Here is a 21,046-nt window from a genome sequence, read left to right on the forward strand (position 1 = left end):
ATGAAATCAGAATAAGCAATTTCAGTCCAAGAGAGGAGCCGGTACAACTGTGAAAACTGAAGGGGAGGCTGGAAGTCATATTTAAATAGGTATTCTCTTCCATCCTTATCGTGTTACATTGTGTATTCATTCTTCATAGGGTAATCTATGTTTTGAGATGGACAGTGACTCTGTGGTTCTGGAGGATGAGGACCTGGTCCGGTATATTGCAGAGTTAACGAGTTGCGAAGCTGATGCGGTGCGAAAGACCCTTCTATACCGCACTGTGGCTGCAGGAGGGGGAGAAATCATCGAGAAGGGACATGGCGTCAAAGAAGCAGCCTATGCCAGAGATGCCTGTGCCAAGGTAGGTCAAAGGTGGCTGGTGGTGGTCAACTCAAGGGAAGTCCAGGAGAGGTGGGAGAGGAGTGGAGAGAAGGAGAGGTTGGGAGAATTCCTGGGGATGGTCAACTCAAGAGAAGTCCAGGAGAGGTGGGAGAGGGGTGGGGAGAAAGAGGTTGGGAGAATTCCTGGTGATGGTTAACTCAAGAGGAGTCCAGGAGAGGTGGGGGGGGGGGGGGGGGTTGGAAGAATTATTGGGGATGGTCAACTCAAGAGAAGTGAGAGTGGGGTGGGGAGAATGAGAGGTTGGGATAATTCCTAGGTATGGTCAACTCAAAAGAAGTCCAGGAGTTGGGAGGGGGAAGGAGAGGTTGGGAAAATTCCTTGGGATAGTCAACTCAAGAGAAGTCCAGAAAAGGTTGGAGAGGAGTGGAGAGAAGGAGAGGTTGGGAGAATTCCTGGGGATGGTCAACTCAGTAGAAGACCTCACCCTGATCTCATTATGATCCAGCTCTAAACTTGATCTGACTTTACTCTGACCTCATTCTGACCCCAAACTGACCTCTCCCTGACTTTGAGCAGACTTTGCTCTGACCTTACCCTGACCTTACTCGGACATTGTTCTGACCTCACTAGGGCCTCGCTCTGACCTTACTCTGATCTCACTTGAACCTTACCTTGCCCTGATCTCACTTGACCTTCACACTGACCACACTCTCACTTTCCTTGGACCTACCTCCCTACCTTGTTCTGACCTCAATATGACCTTTCTCTGACCTCATTCTGACCTCGCTCTGATCTCTCACTCTGTTCTTTTTGCAGGCCTTCTACGAAAGGCTTTTCTGCTGGATTGTTGGGCGTATTAACAGCATTATTGAGGTGAAGAATTACGATGCCAGGATCCATGGAAAGAACACTGTGATTGGTGTTCTGGATATTTATGGATTTGAAATCTTCGATAATAACAGGTCAGTACTGATTTCTTTTTTCTATGAAGGATCCTAAACCATTGACTATGTCTAAAATAGGGGAAAAATGGACAGGCGTTGCCGGGCGTTGTCTTCTTATTTGCTTGCATGTCCGAAAGAGATTTTCCATATTCCTGAGGTAAGTGTAGACACATAGTATGGAGATAATAGCACAGAGCTGTGTCTACAGTTCAACCAAGGCAGTGAAGTATAAATATTTCTTACTGGGCAAAAGAGATCATTGAAGAGCCTGTGGAGATGTCAAAGGAAGAATGCAGGTGATGAATAAAATGATGTGACGTTCCTGCCCAATCCCCTTCAATCCCACACACACCACCTGCCATTACCCATTAATGCATTTTCTGAATCTCCAAACCCCGTATTTACATATAGGATTCTGCCATGACATGATCCTCCATAGTCCCTGTCCTTTTCCAGAAGTGGAGACCAGTGATCCATCACAGGAGTCCTGGCTCACCAACTAGTCCTGTTGCTGTCCATCATAGTGACATCTTCACACCTCCTGGTCTTCAGGGTCTGCGGGATTTACCACCAATGAATATCTTTGTCAGTCAATGGGAATCATCCATCTCAACGGGGAGCAATGTGGGCACTCAAAAGAAGGACCCTCCCGCACTACAGTCAATAAGAAAGAAGAATTGAGACGTCCCTGCAAGCTGAACAAAATTTTATGATATGCTTTCTAATAAATGAAGTCCTGTATCATCAGCTCCATCTAGTGGCAAAAATGAGGTATCATTTTCTGAAATACCTCATTGAGAAAATATTCTACATTTTGGCCACAAGATGGAGCTGATGATACAGGAATTAATCTATTAGAAAGCATACTATGAAATTCCGTTCAGCAGGCTGGCATGTTTCTGACATTCGTACAACTAATGTTTTATAAATAGACCCCATATTGTACTTATATGTTGAAATACTTTATTTTATAATCATATGTAAAGATACAGATATTTTTGAATAAGAAATAATTTTTAAAAAATGTACTCCAAACGATAATCGTTAATGATTTTCATTGATTCCTGTAGTCGCATTGATGGTGAAATGTTTTACGTATACACGTGTTTTTTAGGCAGTGTGGCCATACACCATATGCCCTGAGGACTTGTTTGTTCAGCCCGAGCTGTTATCTCATTAGTTGGTGAGACCGTTTCCCCTCAAGTGGTTATTGATGGCTATCGCTGTTCTAGTCTCTGCAGGCCCTTTGGTGATTATTAGTCATTATGGAAGTGAGATGATTCCGTATAACACTCAGCTTTCTAGCTAAGTGTTACTCTGAAGGACTCCACTCCCTACTCTGAATGTTGAAGCCTAATGCACTCTATTGACTCCTAAGGTAGATGCAAAGATAAAGCATCCTCCTCCTCCAGTCCCATCTCGCCCATCCCATGTCCTGCTCTTCCTGCCTCATCTCCCCCATCCCATGTCTTCCTCCTCCTCTATCCCATGTCCTCGTCCTTCTCCATCCCATGTTGTTCTTCTCCTCCTCCAGTTCCATCTCCCCCATCCTACAGTATGTCCTCCTTTTCCATTTTCATCTCCCCTATCCCATGTCCTCCTCTTCCTCCATCTCATGTCCTCCTCCTCCTCCATGTCATGTCCTCTTCCTCCTCTAGTCTCATCTCCTCCATCCCATGTCCTCCTCCTCCTGCAGTAATATCTCCTCCTCTCATGTCCTCCTCCTCCAGTCCCATCTCCTCCATACCATGTCCTCCTCCTCCTCCAGTCTCATCTCCTCCGTGCCATGTCCTCCTCCTCTTCCAGTCCCATCTCATCCATCCCATGTCATCCGACTCCTCCAGTCCCATCTGCTCCATACCGTGCCCTCTTCCTCCTCCATTCCATGTCCTCCTCCTTCTACATCCCATGTAATCCTCCTCCTTATCCAGTTCCATCCCCCCATCCCATGTCTTCCGTCTCTTCCAGTCATCTCCTCCATCCCATGTCCTCCTCTATCCCTAGCCCTCCATCCCATTTCCTCCTCCTCCTTCAGTACCACCCCCCTATCCCATGTCCTCCTCCTCCAGTCCCATCTCCTCCATTCCATGTCCTCCTCCTCCATCCCATGTCCTCCATCCAATGTCCTCCTCCTCCTCTTCCATCTTATGTCCTCCTCCCCAGTCCCATCCCCCCATCCCATGTCCTCCTCCAGTCCCATCTCCTCCATCCCACAACCTCCTCATTCAGTCTCATCTCCCTTGTCCCATGTCCTGCTCTTCCAGTCTTATCCCCCCCATCCCACATCCTCCTTTTCCAGTCTCATCTCCCCCATCACATGTCCTCCTCCTCCCGGGCCTCCCAATCACATGTCCTCCTCCATTCCATGTCCTCCTCCTCCATCCCATGTCATCCTCTTCCAGTCTCATCTCCTCGCTGTGTGGGTCCTCTCTTACAGTGTTCTCCCTCTGTAGTCCTTCTATCCACCCTACGCCCAGTACAGCCCTGATGCAGGTGATAGAACTTAGTGTACAGTCCCTCCTCGGTCCCGGGGCTCACCTTACTCTCTCTGGACACATAGCTCAGATCGATCATCTTTGTGGAGTTAAGAAACCCCAAATTGGGAGAGTACAGTACCATTAGCCATGTTCCCCCTGAGGATATTCAAACATGCCTCCTTTACAGAGCTTAGGTGAAGTGAGAGTGCAGCTGTACCTCTGTGTATAGTTTAGCAGCTCCAACCCAGGAGAATTCCGCCCCCTTGGCCATGCTCCCCCCGGGGAACTTCAAGCATGCCTCCTTTATGGAGCTGAGGTGGAGTGGGAAAGCTTCTGTAACTCTGTGATCGGCTAAGCAGCCCCAACCAAGGAGAATGTGGTACCATTAGTCATGCTTCCCCCGGGGGAACTTCAAGCATGCCTCCTTTATGGAGCTGAGGTGGAGTGGGAAATCTTCTGTAACTCTGTGATCAGCTAAGCAGCCCTAACCAAGGAGAACCATTAGTCATGCTGTCCTGGGGATCTTACAGCATGCTTCCTTTAAGGAAGTGAGGTGAAGTGGGAGAGGTCCTCTTCTTCCAAATGGAGTTAGGTGGCCTACTGGGACAGTGCTCTTGTTGGTAATCCAATTATGATATGAGACTGTTAACAGATTTGTGAGGTTGAAAGTGAATGCTATTGCAAAGGAACATTCCAGTAAAAAGTTAATGACAATTGTATGTGGACTCTCCATTAAGGAGAATCTGCCTGTAGATAACACTTAAGAAGGTAAGGGTCTGGTTACATAGAGCTCGAGAGTGCAAAGTTGGTTAGGACCAAAGAAGGAGCAAATGAGCCAGGTAACCTTGGGTGGATTAAATGGGATTAGGTGGGCTTTGCATTGAAAATTGGTAATATTCCCTCTTAGTAGGGTCAGAGATAAGTGAGATGGAGAATATGATGTCTGTGCCGGTGTCACGGTCAGGGCCCAGGCTTGGAGACCAGTAGCTATAGCAGTAGAGAGGCTCCCACTGACCTTGATAAATTTACAAGCAGATCACCCATGGTGGATGATGCAGGATCCCCCAAGGTGCGGGGTCTAAGCACTAACTGATAATCACCATGATGGTGGAGATGGGTTTTGCTGCATGTTGGTACTAGGTCGCAGTCCTCAGGAACCCCCACCAGAAGTTGAGCAGCGTCCAGTAGCAGATATAGAAGGACGGATCAAGCAGAAACGTAGTCAGTAAACAAGCCAAAGGTCAGTAACACATGGTAGCGAAGATACGGACAGCAGCAGGAGTGACAAGAGTGAGATATTGGTTGGAGAGAGCAAAATAATCCATCAAATAGGAAGTGCAAAGCTATAGCTTACATGGAAAGTTCCTGGAAGGAGCAAAGAGTTCAAAGTTTACCAGAAACAAGGTTCAAGGCAAGATTGTCCAAGGAATTGTCTAGGGAGCTGTCCAGCATGTCAGGCAGCTCAGCAAGAAGAGATACTGCCAGACACAGCACAGGTCACAGGTTCAGATCCCTGTCCTGACAGCTAGAGCACCATAGGAGGAGCAGAGAGGAGCTTGAGGCCTGGTGGAGTTCTCTCTCAGAGATAGGGAGCTCATGGAATCGGGCACACTATCAGGGGATTGTTTCCCTAGTTATAAATTGGGCATGATGGGCAATCCCCACATATTTAGAGGAGGGTGCTGAGTGAGACCAGCAGGTAAAGCATTCATACCGGTAAACTATTACCCCCAACAGTAAAGCAAGCCCCCATGAGCATGACTCTAAAAACAAATCTGACCCCCCAAATGATTATTGACATTACAGAGAAACCCCCTTCCTTTTTGTATGTCATAGCCCCGTCTGCTTCTGGTAGCACAGGTGTGCACAGGAGGTGTGCCGGGTGTGCCTGGGAAAACCCTAATCACCCCAGGTGGCAGTGTTTCATTCACCCTTCCTCTCTCTCATCTCCCTCTCTCTCTACCTCCCCTCTCTCTCTTTCTCACCCTTCCTCTCTCTCACCCCCCTCTCACCCTTCCTCTCTCTCTCTACCCCCTCTCTCTCACCCCCCCTCTCTCTCTACCCCCTCTCTCTCTCTCTCTCACCCTTCCTCTCTCTCTCACCCTTCTTCGCTCACCCTTCCTCTCTCTCTACCCCCTCTCTAGGGTGTGCCTGGGCAAACCCTAATCACCCAAGGTGGAAGTGTTTCATTCACCCTTCCTCTCTCTCATCTCCCTCTCTCTCTACCCCCCTCTCTCTCTTTCTCACCCTTCCTCTCTCTCTCTCTACCCCCTCTCTCTCATCCCCCTCTCTCTCTACCCCCCTCTCTCTCTCTCTCTCTCTCTCTCTCTCTCACCCTTCCTCTCTCTCTCACCCTTCTTCTCTCACCCTTCCTCTCTCTCTACCCCTCTCTAGGGTGTGCCTGGGCAAACCCTAATCACCCAAGGTGGAAGTGTATCATTCACCCTTCCTCTCTCATCCCCCTCTCTCTCTACCCCCTCTCTCTCTCACCCTTCCCCTCTATCTACCGCCTCTCTATCTCACCCTCCTCTCTCTCACCCCCTCTTTCTCACTCTTCCTCTCTCTCTCATCCCCCTCTCTCTCTACCCCCTCTCTCTCTCACGCTTCCTCTCTCTCACTCCCCTCTCTCTCTACCCCCTCTCTCTCTCTCACCCTTCCTCTCTCTCTATCTCACTCTTCTCTCTCTCTCTACCCCCTCTTTCTCTCTCACCTTCCTCTCTCTCTACCCCTCTCTCTCACCCTTCTCTCTCACTCCCCTCTTTCTCTATCCCCCTCTCTTCTCTCACCCTTCCTCTCTCTCTACCCTCTCTCTATCTCACCTTTCCTCTCTCTCACCCCCCTCTCTCGCACCCTTCCTTTCTCTCTCTACCCCCTCTCCTCATCCCCCTCTCTCTCACCCTTCCTCTCTCTCTACCCCCTCTCTCTCTCACCCTTCTCTCACTCCCCTCTTTCTCTACCCCCCTCCTCTCTCATCCTTCCTCTCTCTCTACCCTCTCTCTATCTCACCCTTCCACTCTCTCACCCCCCTCTCTCTCACCCTTCCTCTCTCTCTCTCTACCCCCTATCTCTCTCATTCTTCCTCTCTCTCTACCCCCCTCTCTCTCTCACCCCCCTCTTTCTCACTCTTCCTCTCTCTCTCATCCCCCTCTCTCTCTACCTCCTCTCTCTCTCACCCTTCCTCTCACCCTGCTCTCTCACTCCCCTCACTCTCTACCCCCCTCTCTCTCTCTCTCACCCTTCCTCTCTCTCTATCTCACTCTTCCTCTCTCTCTCTACCCCCTCTCTCTCATCCCCCCTCTCTCTCTACCCCCTCTTTCTCTCTCACCTTTCCTCTCTCTCTATCCCCTCTCTCTCACCCTTCTCTCTCACTCCCCTCTTTCTCTATCCCCCCTCTCTCTCTCTCACCCTTCCTCTCTCTCTACCCTCTCTCTATCTCACCTTTCCTCTCTCTCACCCCCTCTCTCTCACCCTTCCTTTCTCTCTCTACCCCCTCTCTCTCATCCCCCTCTCTCTCACCCTTCCTCTCTCTCTACCCCCCCTCTCTCTCACCCTTCTCTCACTCCCCTCTTTCTCTACCCCCCTCTCTCTCTCACCCTTCCTCTCTCTCTACCCTCTCTCTATCTCACCCTTCCACTCTCTCACCCCCCTCTCTCTCACCCTTCCTCTCTCTCTCTCTACCCCTCTCTCTCTCATCCTTCCTCTCTCTCTACCCCCTCTCTCACCCCCCTCTCTCTCCCACCCCCCCTCTCTCTCACCCACCCTCTCTCTCTACCCCCTCTCTCTCACCCTTCCTCTCTCTCTACCCCCTCTCTCTCACCCTTCCTCTCTCTCTACCCCCCTCTCTCACCCTCCTCTCTCTCATCCCTTCACTCTCCTCTCTCTCACCCCCTCACTTTCCTCTCTCCTCTCTCTCTCTCATCGTCACCCCCTTCTCTCTCTCACCCTCACCCCTTCCCTCCACCCCTCTCTCTCTCACGCCCTTCACTCTCTCTCGCACCCCCCACACCCCCCTCTCTCTCACCTCCCTCTCTCTCACTTTTCCTCTCTCTCTCCCCCTCTCTCTTGCCCTCTCTCTCTCTCTCTCTCTCTGTCTCCCCCTTCTCTCTATCTCTCTGTCTCACACTCTCACCCTCTCTCTCTTTCCCTTACCCTCCTCTCTCGCTCTCCCTCTCTCTCCCCCTATCTCCCCCTCTCTCTTATCCCCCTCTCTCTCACCTTCTCCCCCCTTTCTCTCACACCCCCTCTCTCTCACCTCCCTCTCTCTCACCCCCCTGTATATTTCTCTCACCCCCCTCTACCTCTCACCGCCCTCTGTCTCACTCTCAACCCCTCTCTATATTTCTCTCACCCCTCTCTTTCTCACCCACCTCTCACTCCCATCCTATACCTCTCACCTCCCTCTTTCTCTCTCTCACCCCCTCTCTCTCCCTCTGACTGGCTCTGCCATAAAATGTAAAATGTATTTAAGCATTCGTAAAATCTTTGTTTACATTAATTTTTAAAGTGAGTGTGTGTGTGCCTGTATGCATGTGTATTGGGGGGCACACCCTAATGCAATAGGCTGCGCACACCTTTGTCTGGGAGTATCTATCCTGAAGAAGCCCAATGGGCGAAACATGTTGGGAGTGAATATTTTGATATTGCTATTGACAACAAAATACATGTTAAGAATGCATATGATTTTATTCTAAATTGTTTTTAACATGTTTGACCAATAAATGATGAACTTTTAATGAGAAGTATTACTGTCTGTATGTTGCACCTCTCTCTCTCACCCCTCTCTCTCTCACCCTTCCTCTCTCTCTACCCTCTCTCTATCTCACCCTTCCACTCTCTCACCCCCTCTCTCTCACCCTTCCTCTCTCTCTCTCTACCCCCTATCTCTCTCATTCTTCCTCTCTCTCTACCCCCTCTCTCTCTCACCCCCCCTCTTTCTCACTCTTCCTCTCTCTCTCATCCCCCTCTCTCTCTACCTCCTCTCTCTCTCACCCTTCCTCTCACCCTGCTCTCTCACTCCCCTCTCTCTCTACCCCCTCTCTCTCTCTCTCACCCTTCCTCTCTCTCTATCTCACTCTTCCTCTCTCTCTCTACCCCCTCTCTCTCATCCCCCCTCTCTCTCTACCCCCTCTTTCTCTCTCACCTTTCCTCTCTCTCTATCCCCTCTCTCTCACCCTTCTCTCTCACTCCCCTCTTTCTCTATCCCCCCTCTCTCTCTCTCACCCTTCCTCTCTCTCTACCCTCTCTCTATCTCACCTTTCCTCTCTCTCACCCCCTCTCTCTCACCCTTCCTTTCTCTCTCTACCCCCTCTCTCTCATCCCCCCTCTCTCTCACCCTTCCTCTCTCTCTACCCCCTCTCTCTCTCACCCTTCTCTCACTCCCCTCTTTCTCTACCCCCCTCTCTCTCTCACCCTTCCTCTCTCTCTACCCTCTCTCTATCTCACCCTTCCACTCTCTCACCCCCCTCTCTCTCACCCTTCCTCTCTCTCTCTCTACCCCCTCTCTCTCTCATCCTTCCTCTCTCTCTACCCCCTCTCTCACCCCCCTCTCTCTCCCACCCCCCCTCTCTCTCACCCACCCTCTCTCTCTACCCCCTCTCTCTCACCCTTCCTCTCTCTCTACCCCCTCTCTCTCACCCTTCCTCTCTCTCTACCCCCCTCTCTCACCCTTCCTCTCTCTCATCCCTTCACTCTCCTCTCTCTCACCCCCTCACTTTCCTCTCTCCTCTCTCTCTCTCATCGTCACCCCCTTCTCTCTCTCACCCTCACCCCTTCCCTCCACCCCTCTCTCTCTCACGCCCTTCACTCTCTCTCGCACCCCCCCACACCCCCCTCTCTCTCACCTCCCTCTCTCTCACTTTTCCTCTCTCTCTCCCCCTCTCTCTTGCCCTCTCTCTCTCTCTCTCTCTCTCTCTCTCTCTCTCTGTCTCCCCCCTTCTCTCTATCTCTCTGTCTCACACTCTCACCCTCTCTCTCTTTCCCTTACCCTCCTCTCTCACTCTCCCTCTCTCTCCCCCTATCTCCCCCTCTCTCTTATCCCCCTCTCTCTCACCTTCTCCCCCCTTTCTCTCACACCCCCTCTCTCTCACCTCCCTCTCTCTCACCCCCCTGTATATTTCTCTCACCCCCCTCTACCTCTCACCGCCCTCTGTCTCACTCTCAACCCCTCTCTATATTTCTCTCACCCCTCTCTTTCTCACCCACCTCTCACTCCCATCCTATACCTCTCACCTCCCTCTTTCTCTCTCTCACCCCCTCTCTCTCCCTCTGACTGGCTCTGCCATAAAATGTAAAATGTATTTAAACATTCGTAAAAATCTTTGTTTACATTAATTTTTAAAGTGAGTGTGTGTGTGCCTGTATGCATGTGTATTGGGGGGCACACCCTAATGCAATAGGCTGCGCACACCTTTGTCTGGGAGTATCTATCCTGAAGAAGCCCAATGGGCGAAACATGTTGGGAGTGAATATTTTGATATTGCTATTGACAATAAAATACATGTTAAGATTGCATATGATTTTATTCTAAATTGTTTTTAACATGTTTGACCAATAAATGATGAACTTTTAATGAGAAGTATTACTGTCTGTATGTTGCACCTTTAAAATCCCTAAAACTTTTCCTCAAGTCTTCTGGGGGTATCTAATTACTGTCTGTGCTGCCCCAGCTCCCCTGCCCCTCCCCTCACCTCCCTACATAACCTTTTGGTAGGTGCCGTGGAAGGAATGAAGGGGAATACTATAGGGTGGAAGCTCTGAGTCTGCTTGGGCTTCCAGAATCAATGTTCAGGTGACAGGTTCTCTTTAAAGCAGCCCCGCTAACAATAAATTTCTTTATATATATCCTGCTGCTGAAGCAGTGGGCGCTGAAAGACAGCAACTCCAATCCTCCGACACCGAAAACTGCTGATCCGTGGACTCACTGACTCCCGTACTGCCGTATTACTATGGCAACATGGTGCCAGGCTGGAAAATTGGTTTTAAAACGGCTTTTACTGTTCAATTCTCCAGACCCGTCGCTCAAAGCCGCTAAAAGACTCCTATGTTTTATAAGCTACATCATAGGCTCAGCCAGCGCTGGGATCCTGGGCTCAGTGCCCACCAGGGATCTTATCCAGAGGATACAGAAGGTAGAAGAACTTACAATCTATTAGGGTATATGGGAGGATACAGAAGATGGAAGAGCTTACAATCTATTAGGGTATAAGGGAGGATACAGAAGGTAGAAGAGCTTACAATCTATTAGGGTATAAGGGAGGATACAGAAGATGGAAGAGCTTACAATCTATTACAGTATAAGGGAGGATACAGAAGGTAGAAGAGCTTACAATCTATTAGGAAATAAGGGAGGATACAGAAGGTAGAAGAGCTTACAATCTATTAGGGAATAAGGGAGGATACAGAAGGTAGAAGAGCTTACAATCTATAAGGGAGAATACAGAAGGTAGAAGAGCTTACAATCTATTACGGTATAAGGGAGGATACAGAAGGTAGAAGAGCTTACAATCTATAAGGGAGGATACAGAAGGTAGAAGAGCTTACAATCTATAAGGGAGGATACAGAAGGTAGAAGAGCTTACAATCTATTAGGGTATAATGGAGGATACAGAAGGTAGAAGAGCTTACAATCTATTAGGGTATAAGGGAGGATACAGAAGGTAGAAGAGCTTACAATCTATTAGGGTATAAGGGAGGATACAGAAGGTAGAAGAGCTTACAATCTATAAGGGAGGATACAGAAGGTAGAAGAGCTTACAATCTAGGAGGACACAGAAGGTAAGAATGGAATATTTGGGAAGTTGGGGGTGGTGGTGGTGGGGATCGGAGGGTGGGAGTAGGGATTGGAGGGTGGGAGTAGGGATGGGTGGGATGGGAGCACACATACAGGCGATGAGTCATCGCTCTCCTCTATGTTGGGCACAGTCGGGATTCTGCAGCACATAATGGATCGCAGAGGGAGGAAGGCAGAGAAATGTGTTTATTTTCTGGCACGTGCTTCCTGCCTCCCCGTGCCGGCTGCTCACGTGTCACATAACATGTTGTATGACGAGGTTGTCACCTGACCCAGATGTGGAGGGAATAATAAGGTACAATGAGGTGTGAGTGGGCGATGAGTGCAGGAACTCTCTGCTCTCTCCCCGGACTAACATCCAATCAGAGGAAAGGCGGACATCCCTCCTCTTCATCCTTAGCTGGTTTTAGCTTTTACCTCTATTGAGGACTTCAATTTCCCACTCTGCCCCCTCACCGTATCCTATATAATATTATCATCCTATATAATATCACCCCATTTGTTATGTTTACTGAGCAGATAATGCAACTAATGAAGTGAGACTCCTCTGTGAGGACGGAGGTTGGTCTCTTATTTCTGTTGGGGAGAACTCATTGCTGAAGCCTCCAATTAAACGTTTTCTGCAACATTCATTTGGGCATAAAATATTTTCATTTTCCTTTCCTCTCCTTTCCTTATATTCCTTATCCTCTCTCCTTTTCATTCTTACACTCTACTTTTCCTCTCCTCTCCTCTCCTCTCCTCTCCTCTTCTCTCCTCTCCTCTCTCCTTTATGTTCCTCCCCTTTTCCTCTTTTCTTTTTCTCTCCTCACATCTACTCTCCTACTTTTTATATTCCTTTCCCTTTCTTTTCTTTTCTCTACTTTCCTTCTTGCCTCTCCTCTCCTTTCCTAAAACAACTGGGGGGGGGGGGGGGGGGGGTAGAATTGGCTGTTAGTTGCAATGCTCTCCTTTCTTTTGTTTTCCTTTCAATGTATTACCTCTTTCCTTCTCCTTTCCTCCCTATTATGCTCCTTTTACAGTATTTCCTTTCCTTTCTTCTCTTTTCTTTTTCTTTCCTCTCTTTTCGTTTCCTTCTTTTCTTTTTTTCTTCTCCTATTTTACATTTCTTATCTTTTTTTTTTTTCATTTCCTTTACTTTCCTTTGTTTTCCTCTCCTCTCCTCCCCTCTCTTCTTTTCTCTCCTCGCATCTCCCCTCTTTTTTTCTTTTTTATTCCTTTCCTCTCTTCTCCTTTACGTTCATTTCCTTTTCTTCTTCTCTTTTTCTCTTCTCACATCTCCTCTCCCATCTTTTCTATTACTTTCCCTTTCCTTCCTTCTCTCTCCTCTCTTTACCTCTCCTTTCCTAACACAATCAGTTTAATATGGGGGGGGGGGTCTGTTGATTGCTCTCCTCTCCTTTTCTTTACCTCTCTCCTTTCTTTACTCCTCCTCTCTTTTCTTTACTTCTCCTCTCTTCTATTTTTTTAGCTCTCCTTTCCCTTTCCTCTCCTCACCTCTCATCTCTTTTCCTCTCCTTTCCTAATCCAATTAGTTACCTTTCTTTACATCTCCTCTCTGCTCCTCTCCTTTACCTCTCCTCTCTGTTCTTTGTCTATCTTCTCCTTTCTTTAACTCTCCTCTCATTTATTTTACCCCTCCTCTCCTTTACCTCTCCTCTCTGCTCCTCTTCTTTCCTTTACCTTTCCTCTCCATTCTTTATCTCTATTCTCCTTCTTGTCTCATCTCTTCTCTTCTCGTCTCGTCTCTTCTCGTCTCTTCTCGTCTCTTCTCTTCTGTTCCCTTCTCTTGCCTTCTCTTGCCTTCTCTTCCCTTCCTTTCTCTTCCCTTCTCTTCCCTTCCCTTCCCTTCCCTTCCCTTCCCTTCTCTTCTCTTCTCTTCTCTTCCCTTCCCTTCCCTTCCCTTCCCTTCCCTTCTCTTCTCTTCTCTTCTCTTCTCTTCTCTTCTCTTCTCTTCCCTTCCCTTCCCTTCTCTTCTCTTCTCTTCTCTTCCCTTCCCTTCCCTTCCCTTCCCTTCTCTTCTCTTCTCTTCCGTTCTCTTCTATTCTCTTCTCTTCTCCTTTACCTCTCTACTCTTCTCCTTTACTCCTCTTCTCCTTTACCTCTCTTCTCTTCTCCTTGACCTCTCTTCTCCTTTACCTCTCTTCTCTTCTCTTCTCCTTTACCTCTCTTCTCTTCTCTTCTCCTTTACCTCTCTTCTCTTCTCCTTTACCTCTCTTCTCTTCTCTTCTCTTCTCCTTTACCTCTCTTCTCTTCTCTTGTCTTCTCTTCTCTTGTCTTCTCTTCTCTTGTCTTCTCTTCTCTTTTACCTCTCTACTCTTCTCCTTTACTCCTCTTCTCCTTTACCTCTCTTCTCATCTCCTTTACCTCTCTTCTCTTCTCCTTTACCTCCCTACTTTTTTCCTCTCCTTTCCTAACACAATTAGTTACCTTTCTTTACATCTCCTCTCTGCTCCTCTCCTTTACCTCTCCTCTCTGTTCTTTGTCTATCTTCTCCTTTCTTTAACTCTCCTCTCATTTATTTTACCCCTTCTCTCCTTTACCTCTCCTCTCTGATCGTTTTCTTTCCTTTACCTTTCGTCTCCATTCTTTACCTCTCTTCTCATTTACCTATTTTCTCTTCTCCTTTACCTCTCTTCTCTTCTCCTTTACCTCTCTTCTCTTCTCCTTTACCTCTCTTCTCTTCTCCTTTACCTCTCTTCTCTTCTCTTCTCTTCTCTTCTCTTCTCTTCTCTTCTCTTCTCCTTTACCTCTCTTCTCTTCTCCTTTAGTTCTCTTCTCTCCTTCCTTTACCTCTCCTCTCCTTCCCTAATACAATTCATGTGTTGGTATTTGGTTCTCCAATCTATTTCTTGGGGCTCAGGACAATTACTAATAGTACCAATGAATAAATACTAACCGGGTCATTTTGGGGGTCCCTGAGAAATGACACCCCAACCCCCGATGTCAGATCTGAGCCGACTGGAAGATGCCAGTTGTGCCCGCTCTCTGTATGGGACCGGGTGGGTTTCTCCGGGTTTTTTTGGGGGGGGTTTTACCGATTGTACCTTAGTAGATAACGGCGAACGTGTCTGTAACCATCTCGCGGTGTCCGTCTGTCCCCCCAGCTTCGAGCAGTTCTGTATCAATTACTGCAACGAGAAGCTGCAGCAGCTGTTCATTGAACTGATCCTGCGCCAAGAACAAGACGAGTACCAGCGGGAGGGCATCGAGTGGCAGCACGTAAGTCTCCGCCATACACTTCATCTTCTGCTAACACGTGGCTTTGATCCGCCGCCTAAAAATAAATACACCTGAAACTGCACCAAAATGAAAATGAACCACGGAAATAATCCCAGAGTGAACCATTAAAGGTGCAGTCCTCCCGAAATGTGAACGTTTCACATATTAACTATTCCCTTAGGAATCTGCACAAGTATCACTTACAGGAGACCTTCATTTCTGGTATTCTGGAACAATTTATATCCTGTAGGACATGGAGACTGACTGGGGGGGTCGATTTACTAAAACTCAAGAGTGCAAAACCTGGTGGAGTTCTGCATGGAAACCAATCAGCTTCCAGTTTTTATTGTCAAAGCTTACCTGAACAAGCTAGAAGCTGATTGGCTGCCGTGCACAGCTGCACCGGATTTTGCACTCTCCAGGTTTAGTAAATCCACCCCCCTTATATCTCCACATAGCACAACAAGACTTTTCATAGATCCAGGAAACAAAAACCCAATTCCAACAACATCTCTCTGCAAAGTAATTCTAGTTATTGTAGCGCTAACCCCCGAAGGAGCTGCTGATTTAGATCGGGCTGTTACCGTCACCTCTTTACCCGTAGTTTCACCAATACCAGAACTTAGAGTCCATGTTGAGCTTTGTATCTGACAATGTAGGCAACAGTCACTTTAGTACTTTTCCAATGCTTTAATGGGAAATAACTGGAAGAAGTAGCAGGAAAGAGGTAGAAGAGGAGTTGCAGGAAAGTTCAAATACCTTTTCTTTGAATCACTGAGGAGTTGAAATCCCGGGGACGAATGTACCTTCAGTCCAAGATTAAATCTTTGCCCACCCGGATAGGTCTCTCTCACTGACCTAGCATAGCACGAACAAAAAGTCTCTGCCACAGACTTGAGAAGAACAATTTAACTGTACGATCCTCTGCCACAGGACGTATCAGTTTTAGATAAACAGCAACACAGTACCAGAACCTTTAAGCCGACCCGGCAGTACTTGTGCGGTAGATTAGGTTAGGATGCGTCCTCCAATTGAGTCACCAGGCCCCTCTTGAGACACCAGCATTCCGCACGGTCCTCTCCAAGATGGGTCCTCCCCTGGGTCTTCTCAATTGTCTGGCTTCTTCCCGCAGGACAGACAGCACAGGACCATCTCTGTAGTAGTAGGCCCCAGACAGGCTTCTGGGCCCACTTGCACAGCTGCAGCAACGCAGCCCTCCGGCCTGGAGGGCCACGAGGTAGAACTGAACTCTAGCACATGGCATCTGTCCCATAAATACTCTCTCCCATAATGCATAGCAGCGGACCACCTCTGCCGAGTTACCTCTGGGAAAGAAGAGCACTCAATATACTTCAGCTTGTTGCTTTTCCAACACTGACCTATAGTGACAACGACACCTACAGACAACAGTGTGGAACTGCACGCAACACAGCCAATGCTGGAACAGAGGCTAATTTAGCCATAGATTAACTCTGAACTGTATACAGAACAGATACCCCACTAAATTTACAAATAAGCGCCTGATCAAAAATTTGTCAGCGCTACATTATCATATAAAAAAAACAAAAACATTAGCATATAAGCACTAAAATATTGTCAATGTAACCATTCAACCATAGAAAAACATGTCAAAAAGATTTTCTTTTTCAATGGTCACCAGGACAAAGAGGATGAGTGAAGCTCCCAGGCAGGGATACAGCCTATTGTTGCTGGCTGCAGGGGATCTGTTTTTGCTGGGGTGCTCTATTGTTGCTGGTGGGGAGTCTATTGTTGCTAGAGTGGTCTATTGTTGCTTGGGAGGTCTACTGTTGCTGGTGGAGGATCTATTGTTGCGGGGGGGGAGTAAATTTTGCTGCGGGGGGGGGGGGGTAAATTGTTGCTGTGGTGATACCATTGAGTAAGGGGTCTATTAATGGTGGCTAATGGTGGGCCTATTAATTGTGGCTGCTGGGGGAAGTATAGCTACTGGCGGGGGGTCTATTGTTGCTAGAGTGGTCTATTGTTGCTGGGGAGGTCTACTGTTGCTGGTGGAGGATCTATTGTCGCTGGGGGGGGGAGGGATTCATGCTGGAGTGATACTGTTGGGTAAGAGGTCTATTAATGCTGGCTAATGAATGGTGGGCCTATTAAATCTGGCTGCTGGGGGAACAATAGCTACTGGCAGGGGTCTATTGTTGCAGGGGTGGATCTATTGTTGCTGGAGGACGTGGTATCTGGTTCCAGGGGTCTATTGACGATGGGTGAGCCTTTTGTTGAGGGGGGGGTCTATTGTTGATGGGGATGTGGTATCTTGTTGCGGGGGTCTATTGATTATGGGTGGCCTATTGTTGATGGGGGGATCTGTTGTTGCAGGGGTCTATTGATTATGGGGGGGTCTATTGATGATGGGTGAGCCTATTGTTGATGGGGGGACCTATTGTTGATGGGGGGGGTCTATTGTTGATGGGGATGTGGTATCTTGTTTCCGGGGGGCTATTGATTATGGGTGGCCTATTGTTGATGGGAGGATCTATTGTTGATCGGGGGAACTTTTGTTGCAGGGGACAAGGGGCGACTTGGAAAGGGAGAGTCCCGGCACCTATTGCTCGAAAAAAAAAATCCCTGCCTATAATGATGAAAAGTTTTTTATGTTCTGATTTTCTGATCCCTCTTAGATTGACTACTTCAACAATCAGATCATTGTGGATCTGGTGGAGCAGCCACATAAAGGGATGATCTCCATCTTGGATGAGGCGTGTCTGACGGTGGGCGACGTCACTGACACCATTTTCCTGGAGTCCATGAACAGCAAACTGGGGAAGCACCCTCATTACAGCAGCAGGAAGGTGAGGTCTCACCACCGTCTATAGGGTCATTTTCAGGGACATTCTCCCAGTAGAGAAATCCAGCAACGAGTCCTGCCAGCTTTATGGAGTGTACCCCACTTTGCCTAGTTAGGGGGGCTTCCAACTACGAGCCTGTCCTAACACTGTGTGTAGTAAAATATCTTTCCCTGAGGATTAGAACCTAAAGGGAATGGGCAATGGCTTTGTACATAGTTTCTTTACTCTGGTGAGGACTACTAAATGTTTATAAATATTTTCTTTTTATATATATATTTAATTTAATTATTATGTATTAAATGTTGCTCAATAATAAGTATATTTTCCTTTGGGCCAGCAGGTGGTGCTCTAATCTCCGTTTCACACATCTGGCTTTACATTATTCTCAGCTGTGCAGAAAAAAAACATTGTTTGCAGAACTAAATGAGTTATCAGAGCAGAAACCTCAACCTTATCAGATGACTTTGTCCTGAGATTCATTCAAACAAACAGAATCTTAAAGAGGAGCTCCAGCCCCCCTCCCCCAAAAAAATACAAATTAAAAGTCAGTAGCTATAAATATTGTAGCTGCTGACTTTTAATATATGGATACTTCCCTGTCCAGAGATCTGGCGATGTCCTTCAGACGATTCTTCAGTCAGCTTGGGGTGCAGGCTCCGGCATTTGAAGTAAGGGTAACAGGAGGTGAAACCTTGGGGCTTTGTAGACGGTTTCCTACTGCTCATGTGTGAGCCACGGATCTATAAATATTTATATGGGGAGGTGGAAGGTCCCCTTTATTGTGAGATATGGATGACCTCTGTGTTCCCCTGTTTTCTAGCTTTCTCCAACAGACAAGTCCATGGCGTTTAACCGCGACTTCCGGATAAAGCACTACGCTGGCAATGTGACGTAAGTACAAATACAGTGATATATCCGTAGAGGTGTCCGTACAGGTGTTAGTAGAGGTGTCAGTAGCGGTATTGGTACAGGTGTCAGTATCGGTATTGGTAGAGGTGTTGGTGAGAGTGCAAGTAGTGGTATCAGTAGCGGTATTGGTAGAGGTGTCAGTATCGGTATTGGTAGAGGTGTCAGTAGAGGTGTCAGTAGAGGTATCAGTAGAGGTGTCAGTAGCGGTATTGGTAGAGGTGTCAGTAGAAGTATCGGTAGAGGTGTCAGTAGAAGTATCGGTAGAGGTGTCAGTAGCGGTATCAGTAGAGGTGTCAGTATCGGTATCAGTAGAGGTGTTAGTAGCGGTATTGGTAGAGGTGTCAGTATCGGTATCAGTAGAGGTGTCAGTAGCGGTATTGGTAGAGGTGTCAGTAGCGGTATTGGTAGAGGTGTCAGTAGCGGTATCAGTAGAGGTGTCAGTAGAAGTATCGGTAGAGGTGTCAGTAGCGGTATTAGGGATGAGCTTCGTGTTCGAGTCGAACCCATGTTCGACTCGAACATCGGCTGTTCGATCGTTCGCCGAATTGCGAACGATATGGGCCGTTCGCGCCAAATTCGTGTGGCGCGTCACGGCCCATAATTCACTGCAGCATCGCAGTGCATTGCTTGCTGATGATTGGCCAAGCATGCACTATGACCCGCATGCTTGGCCAATCACAGCGCCGCCTTAACAGAGAGCCATAATTGGCCAAAGCCAAGGAGGCTTTGGCCAATTATGGCTCAGGGGATTTAGTACACGCCCCACACTATATAAGGCCGCCTGCACGGCGGCCCTGTGCAGTGTGTTCCGGTGTGCTGAGAAATAGAGAGAGAGAGAGACAGTGTCATTTCATTTGAGTTAGCTAGATTAGGCAGGACAGTCAGTCAGTTAGCTGCACTTAAAGTGTATTGTGTATATATATGCATCCCAGGTGTTGCATATATATATATATATATATACACTGTATTCAGTTTAGCTAGATCCGTTCCTGTTATCTTCTAGACTATTTACATTTAGTGCAGTGCGTCCTGCTCACAGTGTTCAGCTAGATCCGTTCCTGTTATCTTCTTACTGACAGGCAGGCTTGTCTTGTTACAGTATTTTAAATAAAATTGCTGGTGTTCTTTTGATCCTATTAGTACCACAGTCAGGCAGCTAGACTATTTACATTTAGTGCAGAGCGTCCTGCTCACAGTGTTCTGCTAAACCTACAAGTTAGTGGGGTGCGTCCACCTCACAGTGTTCAGCTAAACCTACAAGTTAGTGGGGTGCGTCCACCTCACAGTGTTCAGCTAAAGCTACCTGTAGAAGGTTGGTGGTGTTCTCATACTACAGGCAGGCAGTTGATTTTGCTAGCTGCAGTATCAGTACATATATATATATATATATATATATATATCCCAGCTTAGTGCAGCTACAGGCCATTAGTATGTCTGGAAGGCCAAGAAGGAGAGGCAGACAGTCACAAGCCAATAAGAGAGGGCAAGCAGGCTCTGTGTCTAGTGCTGGTCGTGGAGACAGTGCATCCTCATCAGCACGTGGCCATGGGACACGCTTGGCCTTTTTTTCGGCAGCTGGCCATGTTGAGCCGCAACATGCGGAAGACTTGGTCGAGTGGATGACCAAGCCGTCCTCATCCTCCTCATCCTCTCTCACCCATGCCCAGGGTACTTTGTCTGGCAAAGCAGCGGCCTCTTCCCTCGGCTCAATGTCATCAGTGACTCCTTCCCTAGCCCCACCATGTCCTCCTGAGGAGTCCCTCGAACTGTTTGACCACAGTGTTGGGTACATGCTCCAGGAGGATGCCCAGCGTTTGGAAGGCTCTGATGATGATACTGAGCTCGATGAAGGCAGTAACACGAGCACGGACAGAGGGGGTGCCCAAGAAGGACAGCAATCTGGCAGTCATGCTCCCCCTGCTGCAGCATACTGCCAGGTTTGCTCCAGTGATGAGGAGGGAGGGGATGATGAGGTCACTGACTCAACGTGGGTGCCTGATAGGAGAGAAGAGGAGGAGGAGGAGGCGGCACATCACCAACGAGGCAGGATGCCCTCCAGGGGCCAGCCTAAGGGCAGCACATTGACTGCATCACACCCCAAAGCTCCACATGTGCAGGGCGCTGCAGTCTCTGCGCGTTATTCAAAAAGTTCTTTGGTGTGGGCCTTTTTTGAGACGAGTGCATCAGATCGCACCGCTGCTATTTGCAACATATGTCTCAAGCGTATCTCGCGTGGCCAAAACATCTCCCGCTTGGGTACCACATGCTTGACCAGACATATGTTGACCTGCCATGCAGTTCGTTGGCAAGCGTATCTAAAAGACCCACACCAAAGAACAAAGAGGACCTCTGCTTGCTCCTCATCAGCTGAGATTTCCAACCCCACTAGACCTTCAGTCCTCTCTGAGACCTGCACTGAGAGGAATGAAGGTGTAGAATTAGGTGTGTCACAGCCACGTACTTGTGGGCAATCTGATTTTGGTACACCGACGTCAGATTGTACCAGGCAAATTTCCCTGCCCCAGCTGCTGCACCGCCGAAAGAAGTTTGCTCCCA

General features: G+C 48.1%; 1 protein-coding gene across 1 annotated transcript in view; it reads left to right on the forward strand.

Moving 5' to 3' along the window:
• The window catches only part of LOC141145645 (unconventional myosin-Ig-like), a 238,484-nt gene that overhangs the window by 70,263 nt on the left and 147,175 nt on the right, over positions 1 to 21,046 (forward strand). Inside the window, exons 8-12 of the mRNA XM_073632482.1 lie at positions 140 to 346; positions 1,144 to 1,289; positions 14,645 to 14,759; positions 17,414 to 17,584; positions 18,402 to 18,472. Of these exons, the coding sequence (XP_073488583.1) occupies positions 140 to 346; positions 1,144 to 1,289; positions 14,645 to 14,759; positions 17,414 to 17,584; positions 18,402 to 18,472 (710 nt within the window). The remainder of the gene's footprint in view (positions 1 to 139; positions 347 to 1,143; positions 1,290 to 14,644; positions 14,760 to 17,413; positions 17,585 to 18,401; positions 18,473 to 21,046) is intronic.

This window comes from Aquarana catesbeiana, linkage group LG05 (assembly GCF_042186555.1).
Source record: "Aquarana catesbeiana isolate 2022-GZ linkage group LG05, ASM4218655v1, whole genome shotgun sequence".
Lineage (NCBI taxonomy): Eukaryota > Metazoa > Chordata > Amphibia > Anura > Ranidae > Aquarana > Aquarana catesbeiana.